The 21,555-nt window shown below is 39.1% G+C and overlaps 1 protein-coding gene across 2 annotated transcripts in view; it reads right to left on the bottom strand.

The window, feature by feature from the left end:
- INPP4B (inositol polyphosphate-4-phosphatase type II B) overlaps nucleotides 1-21,555 on the bottom strand; it is a 309,880-nt gene that overhangs the window by 27,033 nt on the left and 261,292 nt on the right. For both annotated transcript variants that reach the window (XM_054031037.1, XM_054031038.1), the window contains exon 23: nucleotides 15,079-15,233. In XM_054031037.1, coding sequence (XP_053887012.1) covers nucleotides 15,079-15,233 — 155 coding nt within the window. The remainder of the gene's footprint in view (nucleotides 1-15,078; nucleotides 15,234-21,555) is intronic.

Here is a 21,555-nt window from a genome sequence, read left to right as displayed (position 1 = left end):
ACAATCCCTCTGATAATTTTTTAATCTAAGATGGCTGCATCTACAGCTACCAAGAAAAGATAATACTCTTGCTTAGTGCAGTATCCTCTCTGCCATAGTACTGTACTGCAGTGCCAACATCAGGTCATATTCTAGTGAAGGGCTTGATGAAGCAATATAATTTTCACTCTGAGACGAGAATACCAACCAAGTTGCAATGACTGACAATACAAGATAATTTCTCACAGAGTGAAGCAACAGAGGGAAGTAGGACAAAAGCTAATTCACTGAATGTACGAAGTTAAGATAAATGCCCTCCCACTAGTAAGAAACTTCAGGCAGCAGCTCCAAGGGCCATTAATAATTGCTCTGGTCAAAGGATAGTTGCTATGAATTGATGATATTTTTTGTGGGGAAAATAAGCTATTTTAAAAATAAATAGTGGAGTCCCACACATTCTAACTGATTTTTCAAGCTGTTACTATGTAACTTCTGCCTGTGGCATACTGTGTTAATCTGTATAAGAGACGTGTCCTTTTATATTTGATTTTTTTTTTTTTTTTTTTACAAATTTGCTGAGTCATTCTAAGAGCAAATTCCTACAGAGAAAGATTCCTTTCAGAAAGAAAGTACAGTGAGTCACTTCCTCCCCAGGGCAGCAACAAGGCAGGCTTCCAAACTAGCTCTCTAAATAGCATTATGTTGAAGGACATGCTTGCCAGTCTACCATACGCCGCAAGCTATGCAATGCGCAGGAGGCATGAGGGCTTAAACAGTGCAGCCATCATCCCATGATCCCAAATAGTATAATCAAAGGATTATGTATACGTAAAATACTGCAGGTCAGTAAGAGGCTGGGCCTTTCCAACGCATCTGTTGAGCATCCAAGGAGAGCAGCAATTCCTTCCCACCCCCTGGAGATAGACCAGATAGGAAGGATGGTCATATAATTAAGGCATAGAACTTTGATTCAGGAGATCTAGATTCAGTTCCTGGCTCAGTCACACACTTTCTGTGTGATTATGAGTAAATCACACACTCTCAATTCTCCACTTTTTGTCTCGTCTATTTCTATCATAAGCTCTGGAGACAAGGAATGTTCTTACTGTGTGTTTTACAGTGTTTATCAGAATGGGGCCCAATCCTGGCTGAAGTCTCCTAGTGCTACACTAAAACAAACAATAAATAATAATTAATTGAAAGACACTTAGCCTATCTCCCTGCCTAAGGGAAGTACACTACATTGCAATTGCTAGGTAGATGGGAAGCTGGAGAATAAAGTGTAAAATATTAAAGATGAAAGATTAGGAAACCTCCAGTCTCCTCCAGAATGCACACTATGGTAGGAAAAACGTGCACAATGGGTTACAGATTTTAGACTATAAGAGCTTCATTCCAGTTACTGTGTCTTATTTTTATGTACAGAAAGCATCTAGCATACTGTGGGTGGTACCAGAAAGAAACTTCAAAGATCTTCAAAGGCACAAAGGGCAATTACGTGCCCAGTTCCCACAGAAAGTCTCCATTGATGCTTTCTGAAAATCTCCCCCAACAACAACATATCACAATAGGAAGTAATGCAATGAGCACACAATGCAGTATTATAATTATAAAGTATTTTAATTTTTTTAAATGATCATGAAAATAACCATATTTTATAAACCAAAATGTATCTAATCCGCCTGTTCTAATATTCTAGAATGATTAACAATCAATTCATGCATTATTTAGAGAGAGATGAAATTATCTCTGTTAATTGTTTGGAGTTTTCAATTCATTTTGGCACTATGTTGGTTTTTACAAAAACAACCAACAATATTATTTATGCTTTTGATAAGGGACAAGAAGTTCAGCCATTATTATTGATTTTTCCAAAGCATTCAATGTGATGGGCCATTTTATTAAATGGACTTGAAAAAAATAATGTTAGCTCTGACTCTTTGGGTTGGTAGCAGAGCTGAAATAAAGAGTGATAAATAGGATGATTTTTATTTGTCAGATAAAGTCTATTACTAAAGGAGTCCCCCAGGAGTCTATTTTAGATTCCCTCATTCTCCTAACAGCAACAATATAGTACAGGCAGCTGCAAGCTCCTGAGTTCATCTTTATATTGATGACACTATTTTGTATTCTGTAGGTAGGCCATTATCGGCAGTTATGAATGAGCTACCAGAGGATTTTAATAAAGTTCGGCCAACGTTTTTGGATTGTTGCAAATGTGATTTTTGAAAAATACAATAAATAATAATAAAAGATCAGAATCTGGCCTAATTGTACTTCAGTCGGATAGCTCACAGGAGTTCTTGTCTACACTTACAGTGGTGCAGTAGTGCCGCTGTAGCACTTAGTGAAGATGCTACTAATGCCAACGGGAGAGCTTCTCCTGTCAGTGTTGGTACTCCACTTCCTGAGAGGTGGTAGCTATGCTGATGGGAGAAGCCCTCCTGTCAACATAGCCCTGTCTACACCGTGGGTTAGATTGGTCTAACTACGTTGCTCAGGGGTGTGGATTTTCCATACCCTTGAGCGACACAGTTATATCGACGTAAGTTTGCAGAATAGACCAGGGCTCAGTACGGCAAGCCTGGCTTTGTGTTCTTGCATTATATCCAAGTTACTGATCTCTGTAATACTTAAGGAGGGGAGGAAGATGTCTTTTATAGAGGAAAAAAGAGGAAAACTGCAGATTAGGAAGGTTTTAATAACCATTGGTCATACAGTAAGTATTGGACAAGAAGAAACCATTTAAATTGATACACAAAGGTTTAGCAAAATGACTTGGCAATCAATTTTTGGAGGATTTCAAACTTCTTATTGTAATTTCCTTATCACCTCATACTTCCTGGGGTACAGGATATAATATAAAATGTACATTATTAAAGGGGTGGGCTCCCAAACTTATTTCCTGAGCCCTTCCAGGTGGTCCAGAGAGCTGGGCAGCAGTGTATTGCTATTGGCTCTGCTTTCTTGTGTGCAGCCACAGCCAAGATGTCTGAAAGCAGGATGGCTACTGCAGCATAATAGGCATTGCATCTGCCATCAACGTGCCATCAGCAGCAAGAGACTGCTCCCACAGGGAGCAATCAGGAACCTGATTCAGGAACCCGCTGCTTCTGGAGGTGAAGCTACTATGGTGGGAGGCAAGAGCTGCTGCCACAGCCATCACTGCCACTCTGGTAGGAATGCACTCAGGAGACACTGCCCAAGGACCTACAGCTTCTGGAACAGCTAGCAAGGGAGCTGTCGTTGCTGAAGGAATCACCAAGAGCCATCACAGACAATCATGATCAAGCCATTGAATGAGATAGCAGTGAGGTATTTCAGGGGAGGAAGGGTTGGAGAGGTCAGAATTGGGACATGGCATGGAGAGATTGGGGTGGGAGCCAGAGAGCCAGAATGGGGAATCCTGGAGTAAGGACCCTGCATAGGGAAGAAGGCTGGAGCAGGAAGGTGCTAGACAGGTAGAGAAAGAAGATTGTTTGATTGGAGGCATTTGCATGGACAAGAAGAGGCTGGAGCAGGGACACCGGATGGACAATAAATTTGAGTTAGAAAAACAGGGGAAGATTAAGGAAGCCTGAAATGAAAGGAAAAAAGAAAGTTTACAAAGTTTGCCCATATGCAGCCAAAGAGAGTTCATAGAACCATAGAAGATTAGAGTTGGAAGAGACCTGAGGAGGTCATCTAGTCCAAACCCCTGCTCAAAGCAGAAGCAACCCCAAGGGACCATCATGATTATCTAGTCTGACATTCTGCACATTGCAGGCCACACAACCCACTCCTGTAATAGACTCATAACCTCTGGCTGAGTTACTGAAGTCCTCAAATCATAGTTTAAAGGCTTCTAGTTACAGAGAATCCACCATTTACACTAGTTTAAATCTGTAAGTGAGTCGTGTCCCTGCTGCAGAAGAATGCAAAAAACCCTCAGGGTCTCTGCCAATCTGACCCCAAAAAAAATTCCTTCTCAATCTCAAATAAAAGAACATAAGAATGGCCATACTGGGTCAGACCAATGGCCATCTAGCCTACTATCTGTCTTCTGACAGTGGCCAATGCTGGGTGCTTCAGAGGGAATGAACAGAACAGGCCATCATTGAGTGATCCATACCCTGTCATCCACTCCCATATTTTGGCAAACACAGGTTAGGGACACCCAGAACATGCAGTTGCATTCCTGACTATCCTGGCTAATAGCCATTGATGGACCTATCCTCCATTAACTTACCTAAGTTTTTTTTAACCCTGTTATAGTTTTGGCCTTCACAACAGCCCCTGGCAATGAGTTCCACAAGTTGCCTGTACGTTGTATGAAGAAGTACTTCCTTTTGTTTGTTTTAAACCTGTTGCCTATTAATTTCATTGGGTGACCTCTTGTTCTTGTGTTATGTGTAGGAGTAAATTACATTTCCTTATTCCCTTTCTCCACTTCAGTCAAGATTTTATATCTCTCTATCACATCCTCTCTCAGTGGTCTCTTTTCCAAGCTGAGAAGTCCCAGTCTTTTTAATTTCTCCTCATACAAAAGCTGTTCCACATACCCCTAATCATTTTTGATGCCCTTTTCTATACCTGTTCCAATTCTAACATATCTTGTTTGAGATGGGATGACCAGATCTTCACACAGTATTCAAGATGTTGGTGTACCATGGATTTATATAGAGGCATTACGATATTTTCTATCTTATTATATATCCCTTTCCTAATGGTTCCTAATGTTCTGTTAGCTTTTTTGACTCCTGCTGCACATTGAGTGGATGTTTTCAGAGAACTCTCCCCGATGACTCCAAGATCTCTTTCTTGAGTAGCAAAGGCTAATTTAGACTCCATCATTTTGTATGTATAGTTGGGATTATGTTTTCCAATATGCATTACTTTGCATTCATCTGCCATTTGGTTGCCCAGTCACCCGGTTTTGTGAGATCCCTTTGTAACTCTTTGCAGTCTGCTTTGGGCTTAACTATCATGAGTAATTTTGTGTTGTCTGCAAATTTTGCCACTTCACTGTTTATCCCCTTTTCCAGATCATTTATAAATATGGTAAACAGCACATTCCCAGTATAGACCCAAGGGGCACTATTTACTTCTCTCTCCATTCTGAAAACTGACCATTTATTCCTACCCTTTGTTTCCTATCTTTTAACCAGTTACTGACCCATGAGAGAACCTTTCCTCTTATCCCATGATTGCTTACTTTCCTTTACAGCCTTTGGTGAGGGACCTTGTCAAAGGCTTTCTGAAAGTCTAAGTACGCTGTATCCACTGCATCACCCTTGTCCACATGTTTTTTGAACCCCTCAAAGAATTCTAATAGATTGGTGAGGCATGACTTCCCTTTAGAAAAGCTGTGCTGACTCTTCCCCAACAAATCGCGTTCATCTGTGTGTCTGAGAATTCTGTTATTACTACAGTTTCAACCAATTTGCCTGGTACTGAAGTTAGGTTTACCAGCTTGTAATTGCCAGCATCGCCTCTGGAGCCTTTTTTAAAAATTGGCATCACATTAGCTATCCTCCATAATCTGGTACAGCAGCTGATTTAAATGATAGGTTACATACCACAGTTATTAGTTCTAAAATTTCATATATGACTTCCTTCAGAACTTGGATTAATCCCATCTGGTCCTGGTGAGTTATTTACTGTTTAATTTATCAAGACACTACAACATCACGTAATCTTCTTCCACAAGTCAAGCCTCCCAGACGCTTCTTCATGTTAGTTGCTGTTTCTGAATTCCTTCCAATTTGTCAACAATTTGCAAGTGTCCAGAACTACAGGAAGACATTTACTAGACACTCCTGCCCATGCAAAAATAATATTGAAAATAATATAGTATTTAAAGGTAGATAATTTCATGCAGAGAATGAAATCATGACATTTTAAACTGGACAATTGCTATTACAAATATTTCCAGTAACAGTAAATCTGCACCTGTAGATTCTAGCCTTGTTTTGTTTCTTGCTTTCTATCTGAATTTCATGATGGACAGTGCTGCTGTTGCTAAGAGTTTTAGTTTGCTTTGCCTCTGACTATATACATTTAGCTTTAGGTCAAGAACTTATACAATAAACATGCCATGCAGTGCGCCTCAGAAACAGTACCTCACAGTGCTTAATACAAGTAAACATAAAATGAAGAATAAACCAATGCTACTGTACACTTAAGAGTAAGATATACCACATTTCTAATTTTGAGTGAGAGTGCTCTATCAAAGAAATGCTGAATAAATGATGGAACTAGAATCCACTCCTTTCTAATGATTCTAAGAAGCTGAGCTACAAAATATGAATGAGGCAGTCGATGAAATGTCACAGTGGTGATGAACAGGATCTTAAAGTCAACACTAGATACTAGTGGAAGCTAAAGTAAAGACTGTAGGAGAGGAGTAATATGCTGGCGAACTCTGAAGTGTACGACTAAGTGTGATAATGAACATTTATATTAGAAGGACTTTTAAAAAGTGCAAATACAGTAATCACTTTCCAACACCTTTCCAATTAATCAGTATTCTCTATTTAAATTAACTTTACCGCAAGTGATGAATCGTTTCAGATCCTGAACTCATGCACAGTATAGCATGAGAAGACAAATTCATTTGGCAGGCATCCACACTGGAAACTGAATGATCATAGTGTTCACCTTGCAAGCAATTAATTATGTACCTTACCCAGAGTATGCACTGAGTATTTTAGAAATTCACTGAGAGGGAAACTGTAGTTCAATTCCCTGTTCTCTCATTTGGATCGAAATATAGCAACACTAATATCTACCAGCAAGTTGCTGGATATTAATGTGCTAGATGAAACAACATTTATCATGTCAGTATCTCTGCAGGAGAGTAAAAATTCACAGCAGACAAAAATTACACATGTCAGTGGAACTTTGACTGGCAACAGCATGGCTCTCCTTTAGGGAAGCATATCAAATAGCCTGCCTAGTCAAGTGGCAAGAATCCCCTTTAGCTAGATGGCCACAGTTAACCTAAAAGAATGCAGATGACAATGGCCAAATATGATTTTGTAGTGAAGTGTGATGGGGTGTCTATCCCACACAGGACCTGATGGTGTTAATGTGGACCTGAGGGTAGGAATAAATTATCAGTTTTCAAAGTGGAGAGAGGTAAATAGCGGGGTGCCCATAGGATCTGTACTGAAACTGTTCAACATATTCATAAATGATCTGGAAAAAGGGCTAAATAGTGAGATGGCAGAGTTTGCAGATGACACAAAATTACTCAAGATAGTTAAGTACAAAGGTGACTGTGAAGAGTTACAAAGGGATCTCACTAAATTTGGTGAATGGGAACAAAATGGCAGAAGAAATTAAGTGTTGATAAATGTAAAATACTGCACACTGGAAAGCATAATCCCAATTATACATACAAAATGATGGGGGGGAGGGTTAAAGTAGCTGTTACCACTCAGGAAAGAGATCTTGCAGTCACTGTGAATAGTTCTCTGAAAACATCTGCTCAATGTGGAGCAGCAGTCAAAAAAAACTATCAGAATGTTAGGAATCACTAGGAAAGTGATAGAAAATATGACAGAAAATATCTTAATGCCACTAAGGTACACCCACCCCTTGAATACTGCATGCAATTATGGTTGCCCCATCTCAAAAAAAGATATATTAGAATTGGGAAAAGTATAGACAAGGGCAACAAAAATGATTAGGGGTATGGAACAACTTCCATATGAGGAGAGATTAAAAAGACTGTTCAGCTTAAAAAAGAGACAACTAAGGGGGGATATGATAAAGATCTATAAAATCATGAATGGTGTGGAAAAAGTGTATAAGGAAGTGTTATTTACCTCTTCACATAACACAAGAACCAGGGGTCACCCAAAGGAATTAAGAGGCAGCAAGTTTAAAACAAAGATAAGGCAGTACTACTTCACACAACTCACAGTCAGCCTGTAGAACTCATTGCCAGGGGATGTTGTGAAGGCCAAAAGTATAACTGGATTAAAAAAAATAATTTGATACATTAATGGAGGATACATCCGTCAATGGCTATTCAGCTATGCAACCCTATGCTTGGAAGGACTGCCAGAAGCTGGGCCTGGATGACAGGGGATGGATCACTTAACTGCCCTATTCTGTTCATTGTCTCTAAAGCATCTGCATCAATCACTGCTGGAAGACAAGATACTGGGCTAGGTGGACCATTGGTCTGACCCATATGGTCATTCTTATGACATGGTCTTTAATTATACCATCACATACTATTTGTTCCACATTTTTCCCCCGACTTCTTTTTTTCCCCTCATGTGGGGGAAAACAAAATTTTGCCTTGGAAAACATACAACCAGATCTAGTTTTTAAAAAATCACTATTGTCCTTCATATCTTCTAGCATACTGTTGCCTGTGCTGGAAACCCGCTTCCTGAACTGGTTCACTACATCTCAACCATTTGCTTATTCAAGTCATTCCTTTAGATGAACTCTTTCCAAAAGATCTATAAAATCCTAGTCCTACATATGGAGTATAAACAAAGACGTTTAAAAAATCCAAATAAAAGTAATGAAAGCTAACAAGATGTATGCTACACTGGTCAATCACACTGCTCTTCATTACATCCTATTCCCCTGTCTCATACTTTGGTTTTCCTCTTGTCTGAAAGGCACCATGCACATAGTTGCTGCTACAGAAATAATAACTTCTTGTTAAAAAATAAAGTAGATGTCTACCACAATTAATACACAAAAATGGTCCTTGCTGTTGCTCAGTATTGAGGTCCCTTTCAGCACACAAATATGCCTAATGTTCACTTCTCTCTCCTCCTCACATTCCCACTCTCAGATTACAAAAACATTATGATTCTAGAGAATACCCATGGCCTGTCCAGATTACAGGCTATTCCAGTAGGTTTAGTATACATTTATAAGCCTTGAACTAGGACTCATAATAGAAGTGAGTGGGAGGCTTCACTGGTCTGGGCAGAGAGAGGAATACCAGAGTAAAACTGCTTCCTCTTTGTGCAGTCGGCCATCAATTGCACAGTGCAGCAGCTGCCAACAAGGTGAGAACAGGCAGGTCCAGAAATGTGAGATGGTGGTAGGGCCAAGAAGCAGCTGCACAATTCCAGTCCTAGGTGACAAATTCCAAGCCCAGAAGGGGCCATTGTGACCATCTAGCTGACCCTCCTCACAAAACAGCCCATAAAACTTTGCCAAAAAATACCTAGAACGTATCTGACAATTGCATTGCGAGACCTATCAGGCAGCTTTTAATCCATTTAATGCATGCAAGGTTAATTTATATCCTTTTAGTTTTTGAATCAAAATGTCGTGTTGTATGAAATCAAATATCTTACAGAAGTTGAAGTATATGACATCAACATTATTACCTTTAACAACCAAACTACTAATCTCATCAAAACTAGATATCAAGTTAGATTGACAGGATCTATTTTTCATACATCCATGTTGATTGGCATTAATTATATTACCCTCCTTCAGTTCATTATTAATAAAGTTCCATATCAGCTGCTCCATTATCTTCCCTGGGATTGATGTCAGACTGACAGGCCTATAATTACCCAGGTCATCCTGTTTACCCTTTTTATATATTCATACAATATTAGCTTTCTTCCAGTCTCCTGGAACTTCCCCTATAAGTGTTCCAAGACTTATAGGAAATCAACAGTAGCGGTCCAGGAAGCTCTTTAGCCAGCTCTTTTAAAACTCTACTGACTAAAAATGTCTAACTTTATTAGCTCCTATTTAACATCCTTCTGATATACTAGTGAAATAGAAAATATGACCATCATATGATACGACTACAACAACATCTGTTTCCCCTCCCCGATTCAGAACAGAAATATTAATTGAATACTTTTGCTTCTTCTTACTTATTATTGATAATTTTACCATTCATCTAGTGATGGACTAATATCAATGTTAAGATTATTTTTCTTCCTAATATACTTAAACTCCTTATTAGCTCTGCTGGCCATAGATTTCTCTTTGTTTCCCTTTGCTTTCTTTAACAATTTTCTACAATTCCTAGCTTCTGATTTTTTAAATGTTCTATATAGAACAGAAGAAAGAGAAAGTTGATAGTAAAGGAAAGTAATGGGATGGTAAAGGGGAATATATCTAATTTTATAGCTGCCTTCACTTCCTCTCTAAACCAGGTCAGTTTTCTAACCAATACAGCCTTCTTCCACAATCGTGGGATTGTGACTTTTGGGAAAATGAGTACAGTTTTGTTAAACAATTCCCAATTATCTTTCACGCTTTTCTATTAAATTCTTCCTTCTAGCTCTTCTGGCTCAATTGTTTTCTGCTTTGTGAAACTGGCCCCTCTAAAGCACCAAGTATATATATATATATATATATAATCTAAAAAACTGATCTGGACTTAGTTTGTTTTCACATTATAGACGTGATCAAGTCATACTCACTTCTACGCAAGCTACCACTGATTTTTAGTTCTGTGATCAGTACCTCTCTCCTGTCAATAGTTGCTTCTGCATCTACATGGCAATCACAATGCTGTCTGGTCATGGGCTACCTTTTTAGGTCCAGGGTCCCTCTCAGTCTGGACCTATGGATTCTGCTTTAACCCATCCCTGTATCTAGGTGATAGGAAAGAGATATTGCAACTGTCTTTTCCTCTACAAAACATAAGTAAGGAGTCTTATCCCAGAACTCAAACATTTTTAATGAATTTATTTTGTCAGTGATCTCTGTGCAATGATGCTCTTCAAGAGCTCTCTGAAAAGGGACATTTGCTTCACAACTGGGCCATAAAACACCCATACCTTGTTGCTCAGACCATGCACTGTGTGTTTCAATCACCTTTTTGAAGATAGACAATTTATTTGAAATATCCTCAGTTGGGGTGCCAAGTGAAAACAACAAGTCCTTCATCGAATCAAATGTGTTCACTGGCTCAAACATCTGACAGGTACTGCTGCCTGTTAAGAATGATGATGGGGTTGACAGCGCTGAGGCTTTACTGAAGTGAGTGGATTTGTCACATTTATATTTTATTTCTAAGCTTTACTGAAGACATTCTGAAAGTAAAGGATTCTCTGGTTATTTAGTATTCAAGAGTTTCAAAATGGATATGGACCAACTCACTGAAAAGCAACTTTTTATAGGCCAGAAAGAAAAAGCAGTTCTAAAAAACTGCTTCCAACTTCTGCTGCTTTCCAGGGTCCAGCTCCACCCAAGGAAAATGAAAAGAATCATAGGTACCTGCAATTAATTATGTTAAATCTGTTTGTCCCTTTAACTCTATACCACAAGGAGAGAATTCAAGATGGCAGGAGACCTCCACCCACTGGAGAATGGGAGATAAGAAAACCAGATAACATCATTTGAAAAAAGGTAATTGAGAAATCAGAAGTGTGATTTCAGTAATATGTGAAATCAGACCACTTGATGCACAGGGAAGAATATACTAGTTGTATTTGCCCCACAATATACACACAACTTTCACTAAGATCAATAGGAATCACATGCACAAATCATGGATAGAATATCACATATACAACAGTATTTATTAAATACACAGACACTCCTATTTGGATTTTCATTTCAATTGCACCAATTTAATGGCTTGAGATACACCAAGACAACAAAACGCTGCACTGGGTATTCATAGCACAAAAGTCTGAATTCCTGTAGTCAATTTGCACCATCTTTCATAAATTAAAAGGAGAGTTAGTAAACCAATCTTTAAAGCACTAGGTTTTACAAGTGATAAATATCTGGTGTACTAGTTCAAGTCTCTTATTTTTCTTACTAATCCATAGTATAAAAACTATTTGCAAAATTTGCAGAATGTCGTCGTACAGCGTAAACAAAAAACAAAACAATAATTTAAATGTGAGAGGTAGCCATTGATGGATGCCAGATTGTGCTTAGCCCTGCAAGGAGATAGAGTGGGCACAAGCATTAATGGAGTCTAGTATTACCATAAAACTTTCCAAAGGAGCAAAGCCAGGATGGGGCCATGAACATGTCCCTCCTCTCTATAATAGCAATCACAGCCATGCCGATGTATAGGCATGTGAGAAGGTAGCATTAAAGCCACCAAGTTTTCTTTTAATACCTCAAAATCACAGTTTCTGATAAAGGCTGCTCCCAAATCTCAATTTACTTTTACAAATCAAATGCTTTCACACCATTATATATCTCCTACTGTTAACTCTTAAAAGTAGCCCTTCAAAGTTCAATCCAGCCTGTTAGTGTTTTTATGTCAAGATCTATTTTTTCTTGTCTACTGTTTCTTTTCAAAGACTTAACAAGTGTCTCATGGCAATCATCGCAAAAATGCCAGACTGACATGGAGCTTAACAAAGTGATCTACTGAGGATTCATCAGAGTAAAATTGTCAAAACTGTATAAATTAAGAAATGCACTGATGTCGTGTCTCTCTCTACTCATAAAATAAAATGTTATCTTCAGATGCAGAAACCATTTTAAAGGCTTCTGCATCTAGAGAATAAAGCATTCAGAAATGCACAGCATAACCTTTTACAATAACATCTTACAGTACTAATCACATAGAAAGGATAAATACATTAGTGTCACACTAGTGTCAAGCCCATTAACCTTATTTAGACAAACCTCAAAAGCATAGCTGCCAAGTCCCCTCAAATGAATAAATGAGCTTTTGTTAGAAGGCCATTAGATTCTTCCATGGGGAAAATTGTGGGTTTGCTCTCCTTTCTATATTTACATCATTATAAATGAAAGCAAAATTCCCCTCAGCATTTCAAAATGAGGTTTTATTAATAGTGGGACATATTCAGTACTCATTTACACCAATAAAACTCAGTTGGTTCCACTGAATGGAGAGGGATTATTAGCTCTTGCTTTTACATGCAATTCTTTTGTATAACAGTGTGCAATGGTATTTGCCTTTTTATTAGATTTCATACTGAAAATTAATATTCATGTTGTAAGAAACTATGGTGGATGCATGACACTATGATCATCTGAGATGATCAAACCTAGAACATTCACCATTAGAAGCGGAAGGATGCAACTGCACAACCTATCACCTGAGCTAAAGGAATTACTCCATTAGCTATCAATAAGCAGTAGGCTGTTATAGTCACTGGTGCCAGTCACTAAGGGGACACATGATCACACATACTAAGCCAATGCATTACACTACCATCCTAAATTGTCTTCTGCATTGCTGTGCCATTTGTTCAGCATGCTTCCATTTTTTATTATTATTTAGTAGTGTTCTTCCCTAACATCCAGATCCATGGAAACACTTAAGAAAATGAACTTTAAGCATGCATTTAAAGTTCAGCAGGTGTTTAAGTGCCCTTCCTGAATAGGGATGCTTTCCTGAATTGGGGCCTACATTTTAATTTTGCCTCTTACTACATTAATATTATATTTTTATTAATTGCCCAGTACTCTAAATGTTCTCCAGGTCTATTTGAATTTTCTGCTATTATCTAATTCCAATTTTAGTACCATCTGCAAATCCTTATTGATGCATTACTCATTTCATTTTCCAGCTCAATTATAATGACATTAGACACTACTAGTCCCAGGATAAGGAGTGTTTAGTCTGCAAAAACCTGCAGTACTTCTGTACAAACAAGTTAGTCTGTACAATATACAAGGTCCTATTTAGAGAGTTTCTAATGGCTGAATTTTTCCATTCCTTCTTTGAGTCTTAATCTTCATAGAATTTATTTTATATAGTTGAGATCCTTATGTCCAGCCATTTATAGTAGCTTTCAAACACTCACATTTATTGATAGCTTACAAAAGAAAAACAGAACAGTTGAAATGCCGACAGAAAGAGTGTTTAATGTAGAAAACTCAGGAATTGCTCATTAGTGGTAAAACATGAAGGTATGAAAGATAGTGCATGCAAGTGTCACCCACCAGCTGAAACACTGCAGTGGTCAAAGGATTTAGGGGAGCTAATGACATACATGAAATGGTATTTTAGTACATCATCACAGTGAATGAGCAACTTGCAAGTGGGCTATACTTCTGAATCCTCACAGTCCTTTGCTAAATCATTCTTTCTAGCAATTAACTTGTTTCTTTTTAAATAACATGTGTCCCTACTGAAGGATATATTGCAAAAGCACTCCTAAGAGTGATCACTTTAGATTTAACTGCTTCTGAAATTAATCCATAAACACAACTTCTAGCATCAGGATATGAAATATATCTGTTTGGGTCATTACTCTACTAAAACTTTAAAACAACATTTAACTTAGGTACAAACTCAATTTAAACAAATTAGGAAAGAAATTCTAATCATATGTTGCACTGGAGTTGAGGACATACAATTTATTACCTGTTAAGAGGCTGCCCTGAAATTTATGGTCTTGCAGGGATTTTTGTTAAATATTCTTTACACATCTTACATGCAAAATGTTTGTATTTTACAAATCCTTTGCATACTATTCAGTATCCATAAAAATAATTAACTATGAAATATTAGTTCTTCTAGGACTAACAGATAACACAATGTAGGGTCATAGTCATTTTATAATCTAAACTTCTCTACTTGAAATTCTTTCCTATGATTAACATGTAGATATTCAAAACCCTATCACATCTCCTAATTACACATTCTTAATTACTTCTGTCTTAATGGTTGCATAGCTATACTTAACAATGCAATGCAACATTTTAAAAAAAATAATAATGATGATTTAATTAAATATAACCAACACCAGTCCAAACTTGTTTGGTCATCCTTTTTATCTTGGATAACATGAGCTAATGAGAACTACCAACTATAACAAATGTTTAATTCTGATTTAGTAATATTTCTCTAGCTCCATTTTATTTAAATGTTTTAATAAGAATTTAACAGCTTGAAAGTTGTTAAGAGAGTAAATCAAAATTTCTTTTTTATAGGGTACATGCATGTTGCTAAAATTGTGTGTCTTATGAAAGCCTATGAAAAAGCATTAAAAATGAACTGCTAATTAACTAGATCCAAATCCTGCAGTCCTTATTTCTCAATAAAGCAAATTTTGGCCTGTAACACATTCACTACTGGCTAGTCCTAAGGCGATATAATACATGCATGTGTTTGCAACACAAGTAGCAGAAAAACAAACCAACCAAAAACTAAAACCAGATATATACCTTCTCATACAATCCAGTGCCCGGATAAAGAAGTCCTTATGCAGTTGATGTTCATCTCTCAAGATTGAGCACTGTTCTAGTGTCACTGACATGGATGTCCGGTCTTTGGCACTTTTGCAACAAGTGAAACGGATTCCATTTAGCTTGCGGCAAATCTATAAAAAACAGACAAATGAAATTATTACTGTTGTGCATCCTATCCACTGTAAAGGATAGCATAAAATGAACTCACGTGTTTTACAGTTAAAGAGAGTTTACATCAAGGCTAAACTTTCTTTTTTTTTTTTTTCCGGTTAAAACTAACCCAACTCAAATGGAATTCAATCATTATGCTTCTGCCATGTGATCCTAAGTAGTTTAGTCAATGATCATCAGACAAACTGGAAAAGGAGCCAATAAAGAAAACTATTTTCTTTTACTGTCACATGTACTACTGTAATTAATGTTCACCTATACTTCCAAATACCAAATTAACATTAGAAGTATTTCAGATAAGCTTCATTTCTAAGAATGAAATTCACTCTGGCCTGGAGGACATACACAAGGTCCTCTGCACCATTTAACCTCCAGGGTGAAGTTGCACTGAGGAGGCTGTTAGAATTGACCCACAGGCCCTGTCCAGAAAGATATATCATGTTAGAAAATGTATTAATAAACATGTTTTAACTAACATGATGTTAAATATGCTTTTGTTCTTTGTGTAGGCAGGGACAAGCCATGTTTAAAAATGTGTTAGCTGGTCATGATTAATCCTGGGGTCCATTCCTAAGGTTAACCATGACTCACTAATGTGCTTTTATCAACATGACTGTTGTTATCTACACTAAGAAGAAAATCATGTTTCATGTTAAAACGTGTTAATGAACAATGTCTAATGATGTATTTTCCCAATGCAGAGAAGGCCACCGAGGAGTTTTTATACCAAGTGTATGTTGTGGAGAGGGTGCTTGTGCCAGACCTTCGCAGATAGTGGCAATGGGGTCCTGAGGAGGGACCATGGAATCCATGTTTTTTAGACATGTCTGTGTAAACAGTACAGGCGAGGTTGCAGCCTCTATTTTAGACAATTTCATCATCTTAAAAACCAGATCTTAAAGCCCTTCATTAGCACAACAGGTCTATAAATATCTGCCATCTGGGGAAAAATGAGGCGGCTATCAAATGGATTTTAGCAGGGCAATGTGTGCTCTCTCAGACACTGTGGCTGGCAAGTGATTGCAGCTGGTCAGTGTTTGAGATTACTGAGCATTTTTGAAATATTGAAGACTACAATAATAAGTACATAACTCCAGCACATTTGATGCAACAATCCTCTGGCCTTGTGCCTTCAGCCATTTGAAGTGTGTATTAACAGCCTCATAAAACACAATTTGGAGTGTCTTATGATTCCCTTTTTGTTGTATATTTCATTTTTAAGTCTTGTTTTCTGATTGATTGCTATTAACCGTAATGTATATAGTACTATTAGTTGTGTGCCACATTTTACAACCGGTTACGTGTCAGACAAGGAAAAGGATCCCTGTGCAAAGTAGCTGAATATAGATGAAAGACCGAAGATACAATTAGAATACAAATATATTTTGTGAAGGGCAGCACAGACTGACTTGGAGGTCATAGAAGCACCATCTAATACTCTCAGGTTTATTTTTTGAAGTAAAATTAGAAATTGAATGTGGCCCAACAATCAGGGGTGCTGCTACAGAAAGCGACACTGACCAGGCTGCGCTTTTAAGCACGTGTATTCCTGACCCTTCCGTTATCAATTACTTGCATCGCTGCCCTGGGCTGTATCAGTTTTTGTTTAACATTTTTCTGTAGGATCATTAAAGAGATCCTGATTAAGCTTTTTAAATTAAAATATGAAACTGAAAAGAGGCCAGGATTTGACAGAACAGATGTTGAAGGGAAAGGGATTTGAAATAGAACAGGGCTAGGTAAAGGGCTAAGGAAGATTTAATAGCTAAAAAAACACGAAGCCCTACAAAATGTATATTGTCCTTACTCTTAAGTATGAATAATAGTAGTCATTGAAACGACTAAACTTACCAATTACCAACCTGTGGAATCCGAGATACTATAGTATTTCTTTATATTTAGAAGAAGTAGTAATTGTGGTGAAACGGATTTCCATTATTGGTAAAAGTTAAAAGGAAAAAAGGCTTTTACTGTTTTTCCCTACTCTCTGTGATGTCCACCTATTTCATTTATAGTTCAGGTGTATGAATGCTTAATATATGAATGAAGTGATATGGTGAGGAGATACCGGAGACCTAGGATTTTGATGGTAATGGTAATGGTTTTCAGGATTCTGACCCTGTATTGAAACCATACTTATGAAGTATCAGGGGGTAGCCGTGTTAGTCTGTATCTACAAAAACAACAAGGAGTCTGGTGGCACCTTAAAGACTAAGGCTAGGTCCACACTACCCGCCTGATTCGGCCGGTAGAGATCAATCTTCTGGGATCAATTTATCGCGTCTCATCTGGATTGATCCCAGAAGCGCTCCCCCGTCAACTGCAGAACTCCAGCTCACCGAGAGGAGGAAGGGAATCCCCCCTGGGCTTCTGTAGGCAGCATGGCTGGGGTGGGTGTTTCCCCTCCGCTGTCGACGCCTGCGCCGCGTGGCCCCGCAGTAAGTAAACTTAGTTTGATCTAGGAAACGTCGACTTCAGCTACGCTAGTCTCGTAGCTGAAGTTGCGTTTCCTAGATCGATCCCCCACTCCAGTGTGGACCAAGCCTAACAGATTTATTTGGGCATAAGCTTTCGTGGGTAAAAACCTCACTTCTTCAAATGCATAGAGTGAAAGTTACAGATGCAGGCATTATATACTGACACATGGAGAGCAGGGAGTTACTTTGCAAATGGAGAACCAGTGTTGACAGGGCCAATTCAATCAGAGTGGATGTAGTCCACTCCCAATAATAGATGAGGAGGTGTCAATTCCAGGAGAGGAAAAGCTGCTTCTGTAATGAGCCAGCCACTTCCAGTCCCTATTCAAGCCCAGATTAATGGTGTTAAATTTGCAAATGAATTTTAGTTCTGCTGTTTCTCTTTGAAGTCTGTTTCTGAAGTTTTTTTGTTCAATGATAATGACTTTTAAATCTGTAATAGAATGACCAGGGAGATTGAAGTGTTCACTTACTGGCTTATGTATGTTACCATTCCTGACCTCCAATTTGTGTCCATTTATTCTTTTGCAGAGGGACTGTCTGGTTTGGCCAATGTACATGGCAGAGGGTCATTGCTGGCACATGATGGCATATATAACATTAGTGGATGTGCAGGTGAATGAGCCCTTGATGGTGTGGCTGATGTGGTTGGGTCTTCTGATGGTGTCGCAAGAGTAGATATGGGGACAGAGTAGGCAATGAGGTTTGCTACAGGGATTGGTTCCTGGGTTGGTGTTTCTGTGGTTTGGTGTGTAGTTGCTGGTGAGTATTTGCTTCAGGTTGGGGGGTTGTCTGTAAGCAAGGTCTGGCCTGTTAGTCTTTAAGGTGCCACCAGACTCCTTGTTGTTTTCATACTTATAAAGCCATTCATAGTTTTCAACCTTCAAACTGTCCAAAGTATACACAATGAAAATATGTGAAAAAGACTGAAATCTGGAACATATTTCTTGTCATGACAAAAACTGACAAATTATCCTGGTTTCTAATTCTAACACCTGTTTAAGGATGATTTCTCCCTTTGTGAATTAAGAAAACCAATTTTTAAAAACAGAAAACCAGAGGGAAAATTTCATCATGTGAAAATGTAATAAGCTCCCAACATTAGCAGTATCAAAGGGTCATCAGTAGAATATGAACCCTTGACCTTCAAATACAGACCTCTACCACTTGAACTAAATGAGCAATTATTAACCTCTAAGTGACCAGCCAATACGAGAGGATCTGAGCCATACACTCTGGGTAACACAACTATTTACTACTAGACAGCAGATGAAGGAGAATCTTATCTTATCTTAGCGTTTTATATTGTCACCCACCACTGTAGTATCTGAGCATCTCCCACGTAAAATCAATAGTGAAGTCCATAGTGGCTTTTTGGCTTTCTTCCCTTTTGGGGTTAAAACCTCTGCTTTATTGCAGGGGGGTGGGTTAGGTTGGATGATTTATTTTTATTAGGGATGTCAAGCGATTAAAAAAAATAATCACGATTAATCACGTTGTTAAACAAAAATACCATTTATTTAAATATTTTTGATGTTTTCTATATTTTCAAATATATTAATTACAATTACAACACAGAATACAAAGTACACAGTGCTCACCTTATATTTATTTTTATTACAAATATTTGCACTGTAAAAAACAAAAGATATAGTATTTTTCAATTCACCTAATACAGTAACTCCTCATTTAACGTTGTAGTTGTGTTCCTGAAAAATGCAACTTTAAGTGAAACAATGTTAAACGAATCCAATTTTCCCATAAGACTTAATGTAAATGCAGGGGGGTTAGGTTCCAAGCAAATTTTTGGGGGGCAGAAAAAAAGGCATTATATACTGTACTGTAGTGTGGTGGGGAGGTGCCCCGGCTTACCGCTGGGGCTCAGGGCTGGAGGTGCAGGGTCTGGGAGGGAGTCAGGGTGTGGGAGGGCGCTCAGGGTGGGGGTGCGGGAGGGGGCTCAGGATGAGGTAGGCAGGAGGTGCAGAACACTTACCTGGGGCAGCTCCTGTTTGGTGCAGTGGGTGTGTAGGTGGCTCTGCGCAGCGCAGCACTGCCCCTATGGCCACAATTCTGGGAGCCACGATTCTGGGAGCTGCTCCCCCTCCCCGCCCCGGCAGGCAGGGCCACCCGGAATGCAGGGGCTTTAGGGGCTGCAGGGCCCTGGGCAAAGGGGGCCCCAGGGCCCTGGCCTGCAGCTCTAAACCCCTTTTGGAATGCGGCCCTGCGAGCACGGGCCGGAGCACTCAGGAGCTGGGGCAGCTGCGCAGCCAGTGGCCAGAGAGAAGCGGCGCGTTCCCCTTCAAAGCGCCGCTTCTCTCCGGTCGGCTTTGAAGGGGAAAATGCGGCTTCTCTCTGGCTGCGCAGCTGCCCCTGCTCCTCCTGAGTCCTACAGCCCGTGCTCGCAGGGCCTCATTCTGAAAGGGGCTTTAGAACTGCAGGCCAGGGCCCCGGGCCCCCTTAGCCCAGGGCCCTGCAGCCCCTAAAGCCCCTGCGTTCTGGGTGGCCCTGCCTGCCGGGGTGGGGGGACAGCTTCCCTGCTCCCTCCCTCCCAGAAAGTCCTAAGCGCCGCCAAAGCGCTGGGAGGGAGGGAGGGAGAGAGGAAGGGAGGGGAAGCAGGCGGAGAAGAGGAACTTGTGCAATGATCCCTTGTAAAGTCAGCCAAACGACGATATAAGGGAGCATTGCACAACTTTAAATGAGTACGTTCCCTAATGGAGCAGCGACGTAACTTCGAAACAACGTTAACCGGGAAGACGTTAAGTGAGGAGTTACTGTACAAATATTGTAGTGCAATCTCTTTATCATGAAAGTTGAATTTACAAATGTAGAATTATGTAAAAAAAATAACTGCATTCAAAAATAAAACAATGTAAAACGTTAGAGCCTACAAGTCCACTCAGTCCTACTTCTTGTTCAGCCAATTGCTCAGACAAATAAGTTTGCTTCTTGTTTACAATGTCACCTGAAAGTGAGAACAGGCATTTGCATGGCACTGTTGTAGCCGGCATCACAAGATATTTATATGCCAGATTCATATGTCCCTTTATACTTCAACCACCATTGCAGAGGACATGCGTCCATGCTGACGACAGGTTTTGCTTGATAACCATCCAAAGCAGTGTGGATTGACGAATGTTCATTTTTATCACCTGAGTCAGAGGCCAGCAGCAGAAGGTTGATTTTCTTTTTTGGTGGTTTGGGTTCTGTAGTTTCCGCATCAAAGTGTTGCTGTTTTAAGACTTCTGAAAGCATGCTCCACTCCTCATTCCTCTCAGATTTTGGAAGGCACTTCTGATTCTTAAATCTTGGGTCGAATGCTGAAGCTATCTTTAGAAATTTCACATTGGTACCTTCTTTGTTTTTTGTCAAATCTGCAGTGAAAGTGTTCTTAAAATGAACAACATATGCTGGGTCATCATCCGAGACTGTTATAACATGAAATACATGGCAGAATGTGGGTAAAACGGAGCAAGAGACATACAATTCTCCCCCAGGGAGTTCAGTCACAAATTTAATTAATGCATTTTTTTAAACGAGCATCATCAGCATGGAAGCATCTCATTTGAAATGATGGCCGAAGCATGAAGAGGCATATGAATCTTTAGTGTATCTGGCACGTAAATATCTTGCAAAGCCAGCTATAAAAGTGCTATGCGAATGCCTGCTCTCACTTTCAGATGATATTATAAACAAGAAGTGGGCAGCATTATTGCCTGCAAATGTAAACAAACTTATTTGTCTGAGCGACTGGCTGAACAAGAAGTAGGACTGAGTGGACTTGTAGGCTCTAAAGTTTTATATTGTT

Source organism: Malaclemys terrapin, chromosome 5 (assembly GCF_027887155.1).
Source record: "Malaclemys terrapin pileata isolate rMalTer1 chromosome 5, rMalTer1.hap1, whole genome shotgun sequence".
Classification (NCBI taxonomy): domain Eukaryota; kingdom Metazoa; phylum Chordata; order Testudines; family Emydidae; genus Malaclemys; species Malaclemys terrapin.
The sequence above is the reverse complement of the archived record's forward strand: the minus strand, read 5'-3'. Positions and strand labels throughout refer to the sequence as shown.